The 18,669-nt window shown below is 54.0% G+C and overlaps 1 protein-coding gene across 6 annotated transcripts in view; it reads right to left on the bottom strand.

Moving 5' to 3' along the window:
* Nucleotides 1-5,874: 5,874 nt before the first annotated feature.
* Nucleotides 5,875-18,669, bottom strand: part of NUDCD3 (NudC domain containing 3) — a 72,058-nt gene continuing 59,263 nt past the window's right edge. For 5 of the 6 annotated variants that reach the window (XM_081535255.1, XM_081535261.1, XM_081535259.1 and 2 more), the window contains 2 exons: nt 10,618-10,806; nt 5,875-7,653 (listed from right to left, as the gene is read on the bottom strand). In XM_081535255.1, coding sequence (XP_081391381.1) covers nt 7,543-7,653; nt 10,618-10,806 — 300 coding nt within the window. In that variant the 3' untranslated portion in view covers nt 5,875-7,542. The remainder of the gene's footprint in view (nt 7,654-10,617; nt 10,807-18,669) is intronic. The other variant, XM_081535256.1, reaches the window with a different exon arrangement.

Below are 18,669 nucleotides of genomic sequence, written 5' to 3'. Positions count from 1 at the left end.
TTGTTGCTATCAGACCTAACTTTAAAGAATGGCTAAAGGAAGCTCTCCAAATATAATGACAAAAGAAGGCAAGGACCTTTTTCAAGAAAAGAACAATGGAGAGGACAAATACAAAGAAAACAGGGAATCCCTGGTGACCCAGTGGTTAGAACTCTGCGTTTCCACTGCCAGGGGCTGGTTTTGAGCCCTGGCTAGGGAACTAAGATCCTACAAGCCATGTGAGATGGCCAAAAAATAAATAAACACAATAGACTACTCCACTTCATGAATTTCTTTAATAACATGTCATGGCTAAAGTAAAAATCTTAATACCATCTGATGTGGTTTCTCAATGTAGACGAAATACTGAAGACAAATGTATTTTAAAACTTAGAAGAATAAAGAGACATTAACAAAAGTAAAATGGCTGGACTCACTCAAAGTGAGAAAATGTCACCACTGAACTGTGACCAGTTATATATATGTATGAGATATCTAGGGCCATCACTAAATAAAACTATACAAGGCAATATACCAAAAATTGTTACAAATAAATCAGAGTAGACTTATTTAAAAAGGTTCAAGAAATGAAAAGAAAGCCAATGAAAAAGAAACAGAGGAAGGAGAAACAAAGGGACAAAAACAGAAAAGAAACATTAAAATGACAAAAGCCTAATATACCAATAATTACTCTAAATATACATGGTCTAAATACACCAATTAAAAGACAGAGACTGGTAGAATGGATTTAAAAACCATGACCCAACTATACACTGTCTACAAGGACCTTAGCTCAAAACAGAATGATACTGAAAGCATGAATTATAAAAAAATTTCAATAAATTGGACCTTGCCAACATTAAAAAACTTTAGCTCTGAGAAAGTCTGTGCTAAAAGATTAAAAAGATTTAATCACAGACAGGGAGAAAATATTTGCAAATTACATATCTGACAATGGACTTTAATCTAGAATATATTTTAAAAATTTAAAACTTTTAAAAACAATTAGTCCAATTAGGAAACAAGCAAAACATTTGACAGACATTTCACCAAAAAAGATATATGGATGGCAAAAGGCACATGAAAAGATGTTTACCACAGTTAGCCATTGGAAAAACACAAATTAAATCACAATGAGAAACCAGCACCCACCTATTAGACCAGTTACATAATAAAATATTGACAGTGTCTGTCACGCATGTTGATTTCCTACTGCTGCTTTTAACAAGTTACCACAAATTTAGTAGCTTAAAAGAACACATTTGGGACTTCCCTGGTGCTCCAGTAGTTAAGAATTTGTTGCCAATGCAGGGTACATGGGTTCAATCCCTAGTCTAGGAACTAGGGCAGTTGAGCCTGTGAGGCACGACTATTGAAGCCTGTGCACCCTAGATCCTGTGCTCTGAAATGAGAAGCCATCACAGGAAGCTCGTGCACTCCAACTAGAGAGTAGCCCCTGCTCACCACAACTAGAAAAAGCCCACAGGCAGCAACAAAGACAGTGCAGTCAAAAATAAATAACTTAAAAAATAAAAAAGCATTGCTATTTTCTCAAAGCACTGGAAGTCAGAAGCCCCAGATGGGTCTCGTGGGGCGAGAAGCAATGTTGGCAGCGCTGTGTTCTTTTCGAGGCTCTGGGAGAGAATCCTTTTCCTGGCCTTTTCCAGCTTGGAGAGCTTGCCTGCATTTTTTGGCCCACAGGCCCTCACCACCTTCATAGGAAGCAATGGCTGGTCATGTCTTCCCGCCATTACAGCACTCTGATGTGAACTCTCCTGCCCTGACTTCCAATGCCTGAGGGGGCGTCGGTGGGCAGTGCGGAGCGCAGGGGCTTGCAGTAGCTGGCTCCGCCCACCTGCTATGGCCACAGCTGCCCAGATGCCACCTGCCTGGGTTCCCAAGCCGTCAACAGAGCCCAGAAACTGAGACTTCTGTTAAATCTCACCTCCAATACCTGCAACGAATTTTTTAAAATTTTAACCAATATGGAATTTTGCTTTGGGAAGATCAAGAAGTTCTGGACGTGGACAGTGGTGATGACTGCAGACCCATGTGAATGCACTTAATGCCACTGAACTGCATGCTTCAACACGGGTAAGACGCTAAATTCTATATCATGCATATGGTACCACAATAAACATGTTAAAAGGTGTGGTCATCTTCCTGCCTTGAGGTCAGGAGAGGAAGGCCTGAGGAGGTGGGGAGAAGAGTGGAGGGAGGAGAGAAAGGATGGGAACAGAGGGGGAGATGAAAGCAGCAGGGAGAGGAGAAGAGGGGAGAGAAAAGTGGAGGTGGGGAGTGGGAAGGGGAAGGGAGAGAAGTATGAAAGCAGAGGGGAGGGGGGGACCGGAGCGGGGAGGGGAGCAGAGACCAGGGACTGGTTGGGTAGACTCACAAGTGCACCCACCTCTCCAGGTGTGAAGGCGATGGTGAGACGGGGGCAAGCTTGGGGTCACGATGCCACTGGAGGGGTCAACAGGTGCCTTTTCAGGACCTGCCACCCTGCACACCTGGCACAGGCTTTCAAAACCTGAACTCATTGGGCCCTCACTGCCCCATCCCTGGCCCCAGGCCCTGGGGTGTGTGGGGTGCCTGCCCACACCCTGGCCTGCCCCAGATCTCTGGGCTTCATGTGAGCCACTAACCCAGGGAGTTGGGGGTCCCAGAGACCTTGTCGCTTGTTACATAAACATGGGATGTACTCTTGTGACTGGCACTGGGAGACGCTGATCTACAGAGTCCCAGGGGGTACCCAGGATGTTCTGATGGTGTCCAGTCCAACGGAATGCAATAGAATGTTCCAGAAACACCACCTGCTTCCCCCTAACCAAGGATTTGAACACAAGAACCCTCTCCTGTCACTGGTTGATGCACTCAGAGACAGAGCATGGGTGCACTGTAGCCCCTGGGGTAGTCGGGTTGGGCAGGAACCTCAGGGGAGGTGTCACAGCAGGTGGAACAGGCCAGTGGAATCAGAGTTCCTATGGGGAGGGGTGAGCCCTGCTACCCTCTCCACTAGAGGAAGCCTCTAATGGTGTCCCGAGGAACCCTGTATCCAACCTCTTGACAGGAAAGTGGTCCAGAGACTGGGAGGGGGCACAAACTCCCCACCTGCCTGCTGCTTGCTCTCCCTTTTTCCTTCCTTCCTCCTTCTTGCACCCTGAGTGTCTTGAAATGAGGTAGAAGGAATCTGGAACACAAGAATGCATCCTCCCTCTCTAGCAAGCACCGCCAGCCCTCTCCTGAAGGCACGCGAGGGCCAACACGTTGTCAGTGGGCCCCACACTGCTAACCCAACAGTTGGATCCAGGGTACTCTGCCAGGGTGGGTGGACAGCACTGCTCAGACTCTGGGAAGCATCTGGATTCCCACCTAGTTTCTGGCCCTGTAGGTCACATCTTAAGTCCTCCCAGGTGCTGGTACTGATGCTGGTATGAACCACTGATGTGTGTGCTGACACCCCTGGAAGGAGCTGGCGCAAACCCCACACACTCAGGGTGGCTCCTGTGGATGCTCTGTGCTCAACGGACGGGGCTGTTTAAGAACACAGCTTGTGTGGGGCTCGGCAGGGCCCTCCTCTCCCCTCCTTCCTGCCCGTCTCCGCTTCCCTTTACAGTCCTCTGCCCTCAGCTGGCACCTTGCACCCTGGCCTGTGGTCTCCTGCCCCTGGGTCCTCTGCACCAGCCCGCCCCTGATGGGTGGCCATTGAGAATGCTGGCACCTTCTCCACCAGAGGCCCCGCTCTGCATCCTCACCCTGGCCTCTGTTAACCCCAAATCCTCTGTGGGCACTCTGTAGGCCAGACACACCCTCTTTGGGGGCTGCTGACTCCCTATGCCACACCTCTGCAGTCCGGGCCCACCAGAGAACACTCTAACCCTAACATGATGTTCCTGACGCTGGTCCCTGCAAGGTCATAACCTAAGCAGCTTCCCAATGACCCTGTCCCTCAGGCAGCAGGCTCGCCATCCCTGCAGGAGGGACCTCTGCGAACCGGCCCCCCAACATCGCTCCACTGTGGCCTCTGAAGTGCCTTCTGGGGCCTCTCTCAGAATGCCTGGGCTGTCAGGGTTTCAGTGGGTGAATGGTGCTGGGGGGGGTGCTTTGCCCCCCTTCAGCACCTATATGCAGAGCCAGACCATCTCTGGGGAGATGCGAGAGCAGCGGCAGGGGGTTCCACTGGGAATGGGGGCAGGAGTGGGGCCCAGCTCACGCCTCATTGGCGACACTTCCCCTGTGGCCATTGTACACCGGGAGTTTGAGCCAAAATGTTCCTAATGCCCCAGTCAGCTCTGGCCAAAAGCCTAGGATCCCTCCCAGGAGGAACCAGGACAGAGGTGATGGAAGGTCTGGCCTGAGCTCCCTGGAGAAGCCCTGACTCACCCTCGGGTCCAGACACCTCTCTTGCAAAGGCCTCCTCCAGAAAAGGACAGGCCTTGGCCTGCTCTGTGGGAGGATGACCACCTCAGGCCCACAGGTGCCCCATAAACAGGTGCTGTCACCTGCTCCACCAGGTTGACCCCTCTTAGCACCACCAAGTCTGAGTCGTAGTAGCCAGACTCTCCCAGCGGGGGCTGGAAGGTGTGATTCCAGCCCTCCCCTCCCCATGCCAATGGCAGCAGATGCCAGATTTCACAGAACACGGCTGGGAAAGCAGGGAGTGGCGTGCAGCTCAGGGCTCCAGGGGCAGGGAGATCTAACGCCCCACTTGGCATCTGATGCTCCTTTCTTCCCTTTGAAAGCAGGCCAGTGACCCAACCTTGAGTTATAAAGAATAAAACCAAGGATGTAGACAGAACAGATAAAACCAAGCTCGTGTGGACAAGCTGACGGGTGAGTTGAGCCTGAAATCGCAGACTATTACTTTTTCCTCGCCCCTGAAGTTGTGATAGGGACCTGAAGGAGAGGCCTTGGGATCCTTAACCATGTCCAGGGGGCATCAGCGAGCCAAGCAACAGCACGCCAACCTCGTGTCCAGCAGAGGTGTGCCTGCGAGCAGCCAGGCTTGGACAACCTGATTCCCAGGCCACGGGGGACCAGTCCCATGTGTGCACCACTGTTCGGGGCAGGGAGCTCTGCTCTGGAGCCTGCCCTCTGTCCAAGAGGGAGAGAGTACTTACCGAGGACTGCTTCCACACCCACACTCCACTCTTTATTCACGGAAACAACTTGTCCACCCTGGGTTGAGCTTGCTGCCAGCTGGCTGCCTGGGGAGCAGATTGGAGGTGGGTTTGGGTCTGTTCCCCAGACTGTACTCTGAGTGGTCAGGTCTCTAAAAGGCAGCTGCCACCTCCTGGACACATTTGCACACAAAATGCTCCTGACTTCTCCCTCCTGCAAACTTTGGAGGCAAACTGTTGAAGACGGCGCTGTCCTTCCTGGCAGATTATTTCTGCCCTGGGAGTTTGCTTGGTAATTTCACTGTTGGGACTGTCTACATTCTTCATTCATTCAAGAAATACCCACCAACTTCTGCCCACTGAGCACAGCCCCTGGAATGGGGGTTGGGGGAGCCCACAATGGAGAGCCTGCGATGTGACTAAGGCACAGGACGTGCCTGAGGGGTGCAGGCACAAGCATGAGCCCAGCATTCCGGGGCCACTGCAGGTAAATGGGGCACCAAGGACCCTCTGGCTGAAGTCTTCCGAATCCTGCTTGGAAAGGGATGTGAGCTCTAGAGCTACAATCTTTTTTTCTGATTGAAAGCTTATTATGTTTCTGAAAGCTGTGTGAAGTCTTGCCAGGATGCAGGCTGGATGAGAAACAGCTTTGGGAGCTATTTAGGAATTCCCATTTTGGTGTTTGCTGTATACATGGGCCTGATGGCTAGAATTCGGGTAATGACCACATAGTGAAAACCGTCTTGGCAGAAAATATCACACACAGACCCAGAAGTGCTTAAATACAGATTTATTGCAAACCAACACCAGAGACAGGGTGATTTCACAGGCGGGCACCCCATTTTCCTTGGACCTCAGCTGATGGAGCTCAGTGGCCAAACTGCTCCTGCCGTGTCTGAAGAGAGAAAACAGGCAGAGTGCACAGGCTCCAGGGCCCAGGACAGCAGCGAGGGGCGCAGGCTGCCCACAAGATGGCAAGCCCCCCAGCCCGCCACTCCCAGATGTCGGCAAGCTGCTGTTACCCCCAGTGGAGAAACACAAACACTTGAAAATAAAATCGGGCAAAAGGAAGACAAATGACCATGGAGTCCACAGCTCCCAAACAGCCAAGGTGCAGGCCTCATACCCCACCTGGTGACGGCAGAGGACTCCCTAGGGGTGGCGGAGGGGAGGAGACAGAGGCATGGTGCCAGGCAATGGTGCCAGAACAGTTCTCACACAGACCACTGAGACCTCTCACTATGTGGGACAGGTGAGATCCGGAGGATGCTGAAGGAGGGCCTCAGCAGCTCCATGACCACGCTTGGTGACGACAGCCAGCAACGGTGCTCCGTGCCCCCTTGGTGGTGCTCCCACCAGTCACCAGGTGTACACACCTCCCGTGATGGCATCGGAGCAAGCAACTGCTTCCCAGGGATGTGTCTACAGGGCCCTGTGAGCCAGAAACCTGCCCCCACACACTGCAATGAACCAGCTCCCACCCACGCAGCTGAAGAGGGAAGTTTCTAGAAGGAACGTCCCCACCCCCAGGGCTCCTCCTCCCCCAGTCCAGCACACAGAGCTCTTGAGGGCAGGTTCCAGGGTGCAGAGGCCTGCAAGGTAACAGACCAAAAGGGCAGCCGCGCGGTCCTGGCGAAGGGCAAGGGCTCTGGGTCCTAGGAGAGTCGCGGGAGCAGGGCCACAAGCTCTGGGCAGCACAGTCTGGCTTCAGCCAAGAAAGGACCGGGGGCTGCAGCGAGCAGTGACACACCAGGGGGTCTCCTGAGGGTGCTTGGCTCAGCTCGCTCTGACAAGAACCAGTTCCCCAAGGGGAAAGTGCTAGGCCAGGGGACAGCAGAAAAGGCCAATCAGAAGACAGAGATCCTACTGTGCCACGCCTGAGGCCACCAGAGACTCTTCCAGCATCCAGAACCAGAGGCCAGCACCCTGGTTTCCGTGGCTCCTCGACGAAGCTGAGGAAGGCAGTGGACACATACAAGCAGATGGGCAAGACTACACAAGAACACACCCAGCAAGAGGGCAAGGCGGCAGTTTCCCCAAACTGGCCCTGAGCCCGGCCCTCAGTCTGCACATCCCTGCCTGCGCTTCCACGGCTGAGGGGCACCCACGCCCACCCCAAGTGCACACGAGAACAGCAAGCAGAGAGCACATGAGCAGAGCAGCGAGTGGAGGGAGGGAGGGAGCAGCGAGTGGCGCCGGCAGGGCCCAGAGCTGCGCGCGCTGAGACACCCCCTGCTCCCCCACACCCCCTCAGCACGGGCCGCACAGCCCCGCCCTGCTCTGAAACAGTCTGGAGACGCAGGGCCAGGGTGGAGGCCGGGTTCACCCTTGAAAGAAAGGATGGCAAAGGTGAACTAGACAGCAAGTCCCCGGCAGGAGGGAGCTGAGGGACACAGCCGAGACCCCGCTTCCCTGCCGGCGAGGGCGTCCTCTCCACTGGTCATTAAAACTGCACAGCCCCCGGGGAGATGTTGAACATGGCCGGGTCAAATCGCTGGCCTCGGAAGGGAGAGCCTTCAGCATCCCACCCCTTCTTCAGCATCTCATGGACTTTCTACAAACAGAAAATAGAGAAGTTAACTGTAGTCACCAGGCCTGCACGTCCCAGAGCAAAACTCTGCTCTGCTTTCTCTGGAAGAGGACCTGCCTGGGGTGACAGCAGACCCTCCGCAAGCCTGTGCTCCCCACATTCGGGTTCCACCCCATCCTGTCTCCAGCACAACACCAGCCATCTTCCTGATTCGGATGCTGTCCCTTCTCATCAGAAGTATCTGTCCAAGCTCCAAATGGCCTGAGGGCCACAGCCCACAGAGCTGACTGAGCTGTAAAGAGAGGGTCTCTACTCTCCTTTAATAGGGACAAGGTTGGTGGTCTCCAGGCCTGTGCTCTCAGATAGTCTGGGAATGACCTAGGTTGTGACTCAAAGGGAAAGACCTAAGAATGTCTGACTGTGCACCCACCAATCACCGATCCCATAGCCACTGGGGGCAGGGGCCAAAGCTGTTATCAAAGGTGGGATCAATCATCTCAGTCTGGACCACCAGCCTTCAAGGGTGGCAGTAGGAGGCTGCGCCATGAGGGAGGCCCCTCACTGCACTACAGGCTCCCTGTCCCCCCAGGTCCCCACATCTGCCCTTTATGTCCTCCCTGCAAACACACTGGGCTGGAAACCCTCTCCCCTTCCTTCTGACCAGGAGAGATGAAGGGACTCATGGCCACAGGGCCAGAAAGCCCTGCCCACCTCTTAACCTCTAGGCCGACAGACTGAGCTGAGGGGAAACTCCTGGTGTCTGACAAGACTGCAGGGCTCCTGACGGAGTCTTCTCTGCCCTGTTATTACACCCAAGTGGTGCAGCAGCAAACACGTCAAAGACACAGTACGTATTACTCTCGACTTGGTACACTTGACACACACCAAGGACCTTAGAAAGAGCACCTGGCACAGCCAGCACTGCTGCCCGCAGGCCGCCCCGAGGAGAAGGGACCAGAGAGGTCCAGGCCCCACCCACCTGCGTGACTCTGGGTGCCAGCAGTCACAGGGTGACCTGCATCCCGTCCCTCCTCCTCCAGCTCGTGCCCACCAGCCCCTCTGAGCCTCCTCCTTCTCAAGTCTCTCACTCCACGCCCTTCATCTGAGCACCCTGCCTCTCCAGTGAGCTCTGACACTCTCTGAGCTCAACCCACGGTGATGTCCCTGTGCCCCAGCCTCATCATGGGCAGTCTGATGGGCCCTCTTGCCCCAGCCCCACAGGGTCCTCAGCCCGCTCCCCACGCTGGACCCACCCCAGGCCCCTCACCGCCACCTCCTACTTTCTTAAGCCGCCTCTCCTCCCATCACCCTCATCCAAAGCCACCAGCAGCCGTGCTGACTCTCCTCTCCTCGGGATGCTTTCCTCCGGGGACCACGGTGACTGTGCAGGGCTTCAACACCAGAGGCCAGCTGCCTCACCACCAGGCCACGCCAGCTCTGCTGGTTCCTCATGCTTCCACGCTTTTCTCTCGGTTCTGAACCTGCGCCCCATACTGTGCATCCCTCAAGGCCCCATGTGCCGAGGACAGTCCAGGGGGGAGCCTGCGAGGCCAGGCCCCGTATGCAGACATTCGTTCCCAATCCCTGCTGGCCCCAGAGGAGTCCCAGACAGCAATGCTGGTGCCCCTGCCTCTCCTAACACAGCCCTGAGGCGCCGAGCCATCCAGGAGCAGGTCAGCTGGACGAGCGGTCACCTCTGAGTCCAACTGCCTGCACCACCATCCAAGGGCTCCCGTGTGTCCACTGAAGGTCTCCACAGGGCATCGCACTCAGCCAGGCCCTCACGCCATCACGGTCAGCACTCCCGGGCCCATGGCAACTCCTGCCAGAACTACTTCCAACTCAAACCACGAAAGTCTTTCCATCAGACCAGTGTCTTCAGGTTTCTTCTTCAGATGCTTCTTGGATCCGTGGATCCCAGCCCTGAGCTCATCAGCAGGGACCTCTTGCTTCTTATTTAGACCTCACGGCCAAGTGCCTGCCCACTCTGGGGCTGGACATCCAAACTTTCAACAGCTGCCCAGGGCCCTCTCCTGTCAGGTCTGTGTTCAGACTACTCTTTCATCTGGTGGCTGCAGGCAAATGCAGCATTAACTGGATAAAACCGCCACCTAAATGTGCACAGAGGTGGTTGCACTCCATGTCCTGTGTCAGGCCAGCTCGGGGATTACAGCCCGAGGCCACTTTCCATAGATGAGACCACCAGGTGCCTGGGAGCCAATGGTCAACCGTAGTCCTGGCCTCCAGCCCCATAAGCCCAAGTAAGGTTGGTGAACCAGATCAAGAGATGATTCAGAGACTCAGGGAGGGAAGACAGACAAGCCTGACACCAGCTCAGGGTTCAAATCCCACCCTGCTGCCAGACCAGCTATGGGACCTTGAACACGTGCTGTGACCTCTACATCTCACCCCTCCTCTCAAATCCCTGTGCGGTTCACTTGCGACACTGAGAAAGGAACTCTCTTCTCTAAACAGCCACTCTTGGGAGTATCAAACAGGAGAAAGACAGCACGTGTCTAATCCTCCTCTCTGCCACCACAGGCTCCGGATGAGCCTCCTCTCCAGTCACTGATGTCTTCCTGCCCTTCTGTGGCTGCCGGCTGGCCACACTTTTCAGGCCTCTGACTTCAAAAGTGACTTGGAAGAATTTTCTTCCCACTGGTCCTTTGTGGTCAAACCTACACTGGACCTGAGGCAGGGCTGGGCCAGGCTGTTCCTCCTGTACTGAGGGTCTTGGAGGGGCTGAGGGGAGGGATGCCCCAGGGTGTGAGCTGGGAACATGTGGCATTAACAGGACCCTCTGGAGAGGCACCTCTCAGCCCTGCCACCTGGGCTCTCGGCCCAGGTACGGAACCGGAGCCCCATCCCAGGCAGTGACCAGGCCCGGGCTGCCGTTTTGGGACCCAGGAGGCAGTACACAGGCAGCAGCATGCCCCATCCACCCCAGCTCAAGCCCCACGAAGGCCCAGGAAGGGTGCGTGCCCGTACCAGCTCGTGGCTCTGCGGCTTGCCCTGCAGCTTCTGGTGGTAGTCGAAGGTGAGCCTGTCCAGGACGGCATGCTCCTCCTCGTCCACCGTGGCCATGGAGCGCTCCTTGTTGATCTTGTCGATGTCGATCTGCTCCTCGCCCTCCAGGATGGCGCTCCACCAGTACTCACCCACCTTGTTCAGGCTCACCTGGTACACGAGGGCAGAGACAGGGTCAGGACTGGGGAGGCGGTACTGGGGACCCGGGGAATGTGGGGACACTGGGGGTTCCACTCTCCAGAACTAGGACTGAGTGGTGCCTATGGTCCTTGTCCCCAGGTCCTCTCAGAAAAAGTGACCCTCTCACAGGCATCAGCAACCCCACCTGCTCAGCAACCCCACCTGCTCAGCCACCAGAAGCCCAGCCTGCTCATCAGAGGGGACGTTTCCAGCTGCTCTGAGCTGCACCACCCACGGTAACTGGCCCTTGCCACAGCCTCCCAAGCTGCCAAGGGAAGCTTGAGCCCAAACAGGAACTTCTTTCACCATCTACCTGTTGAGCCCCCACTAGCTCACCACCCCCACAATGACCTTTCCTGCTTCCAAGTGCAGCAGCCAATCTCCTGCCTGCTGGGGGGACTTGGAACCCAAGGGACCAAGCATTCAGCCTGACAGACTCCCCCACAACCAGATTCCCAGGCTTCTTTGTCCCACTGTCCTCCCTGGCCTGGCCAGGGCGGCCACTGACTGTGACTCACTTCCTGCCCAGCCTTATCGTGTAGCCCAGGGAGGAGGAGAAGAGTAGGAGGCATGAGAACTCAGAGACAAGTATGGCGGAATAGCAGGGCTTGGCCTAAAGGTGAAGCCAAGTACACGCATCCCAGGGACCACACAGGGAGGGCCCAGGCCACACCCCTTCCTATACCCAGCACCTGGGTTCTGGGGAAACTACCAGCTGACCAAGAATTGACAGGTGAGCTGTGACCCTACCTCACGCTGTCCACTCTCGGACAGCATGAAACCCCCAGTCACGCCCAAAGGGGTGCAGAAGTGATAGAGATGACGAGCTCACAGCAAGGGCAGCTCTTACTCAGAGGAGTGCCATAAGGACAGTGTGACTGGCTAGTGGGCAATCCTGACAAGTGACACCTGTGAAGATACTGCGTGCTCACAGTTCGTAAGTCAGTCCGCCCCACGGCACAAGCGCTGCGGGGGGCAGTGCTGCCAGCTCCAGCCCTCTGCCCTGATGCACCAAGAGCCCCTACGGAGCCCAGGTCCAGCAGAGCTCAGCCCCAGGCGCTGAGAGCGGCTGAGGTGTAGGCGCTGACAGGGCAGGTCACGCAGTGGAGACAGCTCCAGAAAACCACGAGCACGGCATCAACATCAGTATCTCAGCCCAATACCCAAGGCTGCCCCACTTCTGACCATCATGGGTGGACATGGCCGTGCAGATGGCAGGGGTGAGGTGGCAGGGGTCCTGCCCTCCTGATCAGATGAATGACCTCTACCCTGCCAACACCACAGTTTCCAGAGTGAAGTCTCTGTGTCCAGATGCTCTGCCCAGCTGCTCAGGCAGCTTTTTGCCAACTTACTCTCCTGCTTGCATGCGTGGACCTGACCTGGCCCTCCAAGACCCCAGTGCCAAGCTCTGAGCCCTGTCTTCATGAAATTGCAGATCTCTGGGCCAGAGCAGTGAAAGGCTTCTGAGGGGGAAATCCACTCTCTTCATACTATTCCAGGAGAGCTTCTGAGGAACAGTCAGCCCTCTATCCACTGACTCAACCAACTTCAGATCACAAATATTTGGGAAAGAAATTTCCAGAAAGTTCCCAAAAGCAAGACTTGAACTTGTCTCCTTCAGCAACAACTGTTTACATAGCATTTGCATTGTATTAAGTACACACAATGAAGTATAAGAGAGGATGTGTGTAGGTTATGTGCTGACACAACACCATCTATATAAGTGACGAGAGCATCCTTGGATGTGGGTATCCTCAGGGGGTCCTGCAACCAACCCCCTGAGGATACTGAGAGACGACTGTACTTACAGAATATAAATCTCCAAAGAGAACAAACCCTTCAGATTTATTTTATTCGTGTCTTTGTTAGTGATCACTGATCTCAGCAGTGATAATGAGATCACATCTCTCTTAACGATAATGAGATCACATCTCTCTTAACGTGTATCATCAGTATTAATACAAGCCCTGTAAAATACATACTGTTTTCTCTTCCTGGAAGTCAGCGCCTCACCTGGATGGCCCAATGCCACAGGCAGAGCAGAGCTACGCTCGAGCCAACAACCCTCGACAGCACTGTTGGGGCGCAGCCTGAACCCCACCCCAGTGCTCTGCTGCTGGTCCTTCTCATACAAACCACACGTGGGGTGTCCCAGTCAGGTCCACGCACACCCAGGCCTAACACGGCTCGGGGGCACCACAGGCCTGATCCTGACGAGGAGCTTGGTGGGCCTCACTACCTGTTTCTCCTGCCTCCACAGAACACGTCTGCATGGGCACTCTGCACACCCAACAGGCATTAAGATGAGCCTAGCCTCACCTTTAAGGTGAAATTCACATCAACGCAGAATTAGCCATTTTAAGGTGAACAATTCAATGCATGCTGCACATTCACAGAGGCTGTGTCTAGTTCCAGAACATTCTCGTCATCACAAAAAGAGAACCTGTACCCATAAGCAGTCACTCCCCACTCTGCCCAGAGGCTTGCCCTCCTCCAGCTCTGACAACAAATCATTTATTTGCCTTTTCTGGACACTTCCGAGAAATGGACCCAAAGGCTATGTGTCCCATGCCTGGCTTCCTTCACTCAATGCGATGTCCTCACATTCCTGTGCTAGTGGGTCAGAACTTGATTCCTTTTCCAGTTTGAACAGTATGAAACATAGCACCAAGAAGACATGGGGAAAATGTTCTTGGAGTGGGGCTCAAGGATTCAGGTCTAAAAATAGTATCTTTGATAAAGTAGTCTGATGGTTTAACATTTGGTTCTGATTTTTTAACAGTTATATTTTTTTACTTGAGTTTGTGGAGGCGTAAGCTGGCACAAAGTAAAACTCACTTGTGAGAGCATGTCCGTCCTATGAGTTTTGACAAATGCAGCCATGTAGCCACCACTATCAAGCCACACCCTAAAGTTCCTGGTCCCCTTGGTAGGTGATCCCCTCAGCTCGACACTTGTTTTGCCGTCTTGTTGGTCTGTGTCTTGGTCTGCTCTTACCACAGTGGTCTGGCGTTCAGCCGCACTGTGCACGCATGGAGGGAGAACCCCTTGACACGGTGGGCTGACACACCTGTGGGCAGCCAGGTGGGCGTTTCCAGGGTTCGGCAGTCACTTGCCAGGCTGCCTGCAGGACTGTGTGTGAACGTGTGTCTCCCTTTCCCTTCGCAGACACCCAGCAGTGGGGCTGCTGGGTCCTACGGTAAGTGTACGTGTAACTTTATGGCCTTCCCATCCATAGTGCAGGGGAGCTCCAGGGGCTCCACAGTCTTGCCAGCATCTGCTACTGTCGCTTCTTTTCAGGAGCCAATCAACTAAGTATGAAGTGACATGTCACCGTGGTTTTAATTGGCATTTCCTTAACAACTAACAATGCTGAGCATCTTTTCATGGACTTATATGCCATCGCATTTCTTAAAACATTTTATCTGGAATAATTTCAATCTCACAAGTTACTAGAATTGTTCAAGTACAAAGAATAGCCACACACCCTTTTCCTAGATTCACCCACTATTAACACATACCCCTTTTATAACATGCGTGCGTCTGCACACACATTTTCACTCTGTGTAAGTTTATATTATAATATGTGGTAAATTACATGACACTTGTTCTAGAATCTTGGCCCTTTACCTTAAGATATGAAAGTTCTTCACTACTGGCTTGGCCAAAAAGTTCATTTGGATTTTTCTGTAACATCTTAAGGGAAAACCTGAACTTTCTGGACAACCCAGTAGAGTTCAGCTCCCCTTCCCTCCAGCACAGGATCCAGTCCAGAGTCCCGACTACATCTGAGTGGGCCTGTCCCCTTTAACCTAAAACATTCTGCTGCTGCTGTCTTTTGCTGTTAAAATCCATTCTTCATCTGGGGTTTGTCTGGTGCTTCCTCCTGATTAAACTCAGGGCCGTGCCGCCAGTAGAACCCTGCACAGGTGATGATTCTGTGTCCCACCTGCAGGCACAGCACCTGGGTGTTCCTCCCTGACCCCCTCTCCCCCTCCAATGGCAGGGAGACAACGCTTCCAGCCCAAACAGAAGCTACGCAAGGCCAGCAGGGGCCTTTTCTCAGCACCAGCTCCTGGATGTCCAGCATCTCAACAGCTCTCACTCGCTCCAGTCCCTGACCATGCAGCACTTGGAGTGCCCCAGTCTGGCTGGTCACGGGTGGCCTCTATGACCTGATAACTCATCCTCATCCCTCGCCTTCCTCCAGGCTCCTTGTAGAAACTGGTCCCGGATCGAGAATCAGTTTCTCAGGGGAACCCCCAGAGTGCTGACTGAACAGTTTTCCCAAAATGTCCTTGCAGAAACTTCCAACTCCACGTGGATCAGCTTACCTCAGCACCCCAATCTGTGCTGATGACTCACCAACACTCATCTCCCTCCCCTCCCCTCCTCACAGAACGCTGTTTCTATTCAGGGAGGCAGTGTGCCCGGCAAGGAAGACAGCTCCCTGCAGCTGCCCGTACGTGGGATCAAGTTTGGGCCAAAGAGATGTGCGTGAAAGTTGCAGGTGATGTTTCAGGGGGTTGCCTTGAAACCAGGACAGAGGACAGGGAGAGACAGCAGGGGGGCTGCTCCGCTCCAGGCATTCCTGCGGGAAGGACGTGATCCCCAGCCAGACCACTGACCTCTCAGGGCTTGGCCAGAGGCAGTACTGTTGTGGGGACTCTCCCAGTCTTTGATGTTAACAAACTTTTTAAGCTTTAACATTAAAGCGCTGAGGGCCAGACAGAAGCTGGCTATGATGGGGGAGTGGCTGGGAGGCAGTGACTACATACTGCCGAGCTTCCTCTACTCTCTCCTCCCACGTCGGATGGAGGGGGTACCTGCTCTGTCCACTGGGAGCATGGTCCTCTGGTTCGGCTTGGCATATCCCTCCTGTTCACTGGGCAACTTCTCCAGAACACTGCTGGAACATGATGCCTTAGGCCACCTAGTTCTCAACACCAGGCCTCAGCTCTTCCTGGCTGGGACCTGGGGATTGGCAATGATGCCAAAAATGTGACCAGCCTGAGAAACACTTCAGGTCCCGGGAGACATGGGTACTGAAAGCCAAGAACTTGCATTTCACTCCCTGGACTAATTTCCAGGCTTGGGCTCTTGCCAAAATACTAACATAACTTAACCTGTATTTTAAGCTGAACAGTGGTCCCTCAGGGTCAGGAAAGGGGCAGGTGGCCACCCATGACAAAACAAAGATGGTGAACCACTTCACAGAGAAACACATATCCTCCCTAGAAAAATGAAAAGGAACAAAGGGAAGAAATGCAGATAAGTCAGCAAAGACAAGTTAAAATTAACAAGCCCAGCGCTGGGGCATAAAAGGGCCTGGTGACGTCACAGAAATCTGACATCCTTCTGGGGAGAGCCATGGCAATGGCCAAGGACGACAGTCAGCCTGTAACTCCACTTCTGAGAAGTGTAATTTAAAGAAATCATCTAAATATGGGGGTGCAGCATGCATTAAAACACTCCCAGGCTCAGGCACCAGACACATAGCAGTGTGAGCTTTAAGGCAAGTGGACAAAGGTCTGCAAACACTGCAGCTTCTGCACTGACTTTAAATGACTCAAGTGTGGGTCATGTCAGCATGTGAACGGGCTTCGCCTCACAAATGGCTACGAATCAGAGACACGGAGCATCGCAGGCACAAGGCCGTGGCCTGCAGATGCCCAGAGCTCGGCCATTAGCCCCACCTGCGGGGAGAAACCAGGGCAGTGAGCCGGCGCAGGTTCTGGGACAGAACAAGGCATGGGGGGAGGCCCTGGTTTCACGTCTCCGTAACCAAGAAAGGAGCTTGCTTGAGAATCAAGCAGCCTCGTTTAACATTCTCAAGTGTGGGAGGGAGGGAGGCAAGAACTGTCATCCGGTTTTAGCTGCCACCCCTGCCTGCTCTGAAAGGCTGCTCGGGCGTGTCTGATGCAGATCCCGGCTCAGGCGAGGAGGGAGTGGTGGCTGGGAATCAAGGGGCATGTCTCCATCAGCCTGCCTGGGAGGTGAGGACTCAGGCCATGGGCTCTGGAGAGGTGACAGGCATCCCTGGAGGGACCCCTCTTGTCCCAAGCGGCCCCCACAGAAACCGTGCCTTGTGACACAGTCTGTGCTAGTGTCCCACGGCAGCCGTAACAAAGCCCACATATGGTGGGCTTGCAACAAGCCATCTATCCTCTCTGTCTGGGAGGCTGGAAGGCCGACATCAAAGCGCTGCAGGCCTGCACTCCCTCTGGAGCTTCTAGAGGACCTTGCCTGGCTGTCATGTCACTCTGTGCATCTGTCTTTTCTTCTTCTAAGGACACTTGTCACTGGATTTAGGACCCACCTGGATAATTCAGGATCATCTCGTCATCTGCAAAGACGCTTCCTCCAAATAAGGCCCTATCTGCAGGTTCTGGGGTTTGACGAGGAAATCTGGGGTCCTTCCCAGTCCACTCAGACTTTAGGAGGTAGGCCCTTGATTTCCCTCAATCGCCCCAGTGCCTAGCACAGGGTCTGGCACTCAGTGATAAGCACACAAAGCTCTGAGCCTCACTCTAAGACCAAGGAACAGAGGTACCATGGGGCTCAGGTGGCTAGTGGGACTGAGGCAGAGAGCAGGCCTGGTGACTGTGGCAGCCTCGCTGCTTCCTCCAGAGGCTCAAGGGAGTGGCACTGGTTCTTCACAGCAGATGCACCAGGGTCTTCACATGTCCAAGCAGCGTGCTCACTGCACTACAGTATCATCTCAGACACACAGCACTCAGCATCATCAATAAAATAAATAACTACACTGAAAACACACCAAACCTCCAGCTCCACAAGTAACAGTGTCTCCACAACACACAGGCATTGGCTGTACCAATGGTCAGAAGGAAGGCGGAGACAGGCAGAGCCCCGCATCTCAGGAGAAGGTGCACGCCAGGTGAGCAGGGGGCTGTGCTGTCGAGAAAGCTCCAGAGGAGGATATGATGCTCTAAACAAGTCCCCTTTCCCTTCTACAAGTGGTGAAGCAGCATTAGAAACATGACACCATCCACGGATGACGAAAGCCACTCAAAGGAACCCGGGACAAGAACCAGCGCAGCACCTGCAATCCCCGGAGGTTTCTACGTGGACCCCGCGTGGTGAGGAGGAGCAGAACTGAGCCACGCTTACGGGCAGCAACAGGTGTCCCTCGGTCCACAGCCAGTGCTGCTCCTTTATAACTCCTTGAGCAGCAGGTGCTTGGCAAAAGCAAACTGGAAACTAAAAGGTGGCCAGGGCACAAACCTCCTCCTGGACCAGAGGAGGACCTGGGATGACCACGGGGCCTAGGCACATGACTGGCCACCCAGGCCACCTCAGCAAGGTTGGCAGAGACGGCGACACCTCAGTCTCCCTGCTGGCCCAGCGCAGCCTCTCACAAACACCACCACACTGCTGCCAGCTCTCCTCCCCTGCCTGCCCCCTCCAGGGTACCTTTCGGTTGAAAGTCAGAGAAGGAGGGAGCAGGAGGCCTCTGGGTCTGGGGTCTGGCTCCACCCTGAGCAAGCCATTTACCCTCTCTGTCAGCATCCTGGTTTGTAAAACAGGGTTGCAGAGATGAAACAGCATTGCCAGGCACCTCAGAGAGCCAGGCCAGAGTGCCTGTACTCAATATATGGAGGCCTGAATTACAAGGAGTTAATGCCCTGGCCACAAGCCACATCCGTGTTCAGATGTAAGTTGTACAAAACACACAAAATGACACGGCTCTGCAACAGGCATGAAGAAGTCAGTGTCACCTCTCTTGACAAACACCCTAAAGAGTGAGCTACCTGGTAACAACCTCATTTGCACAGAAGTAATGTCAAGTAAAGGGAATCCTCGGTATCCTGA

The sequence above is a fragment of the Giraffa tippelskirchi genome, chromosome 10, assembly GCF_054371585.1.
Source record: "Giraffa tippelskirchi isolate mGirTip1 chromosome 10, T2T-mGirTip1v1.2.pri, whole genome shotgun sequence".
NCBI lineage: Eukaryota > Metazoa > Chordata > Mammalia > Artiodactyla > Giraffidae > Giraffa > Giraffa tippelskirchi.
The sequence above is the reverse complement of the archived record's forward strand: the minus strand, read 5'-3'. Positions and strand labels throughout refer to the sequence as shown.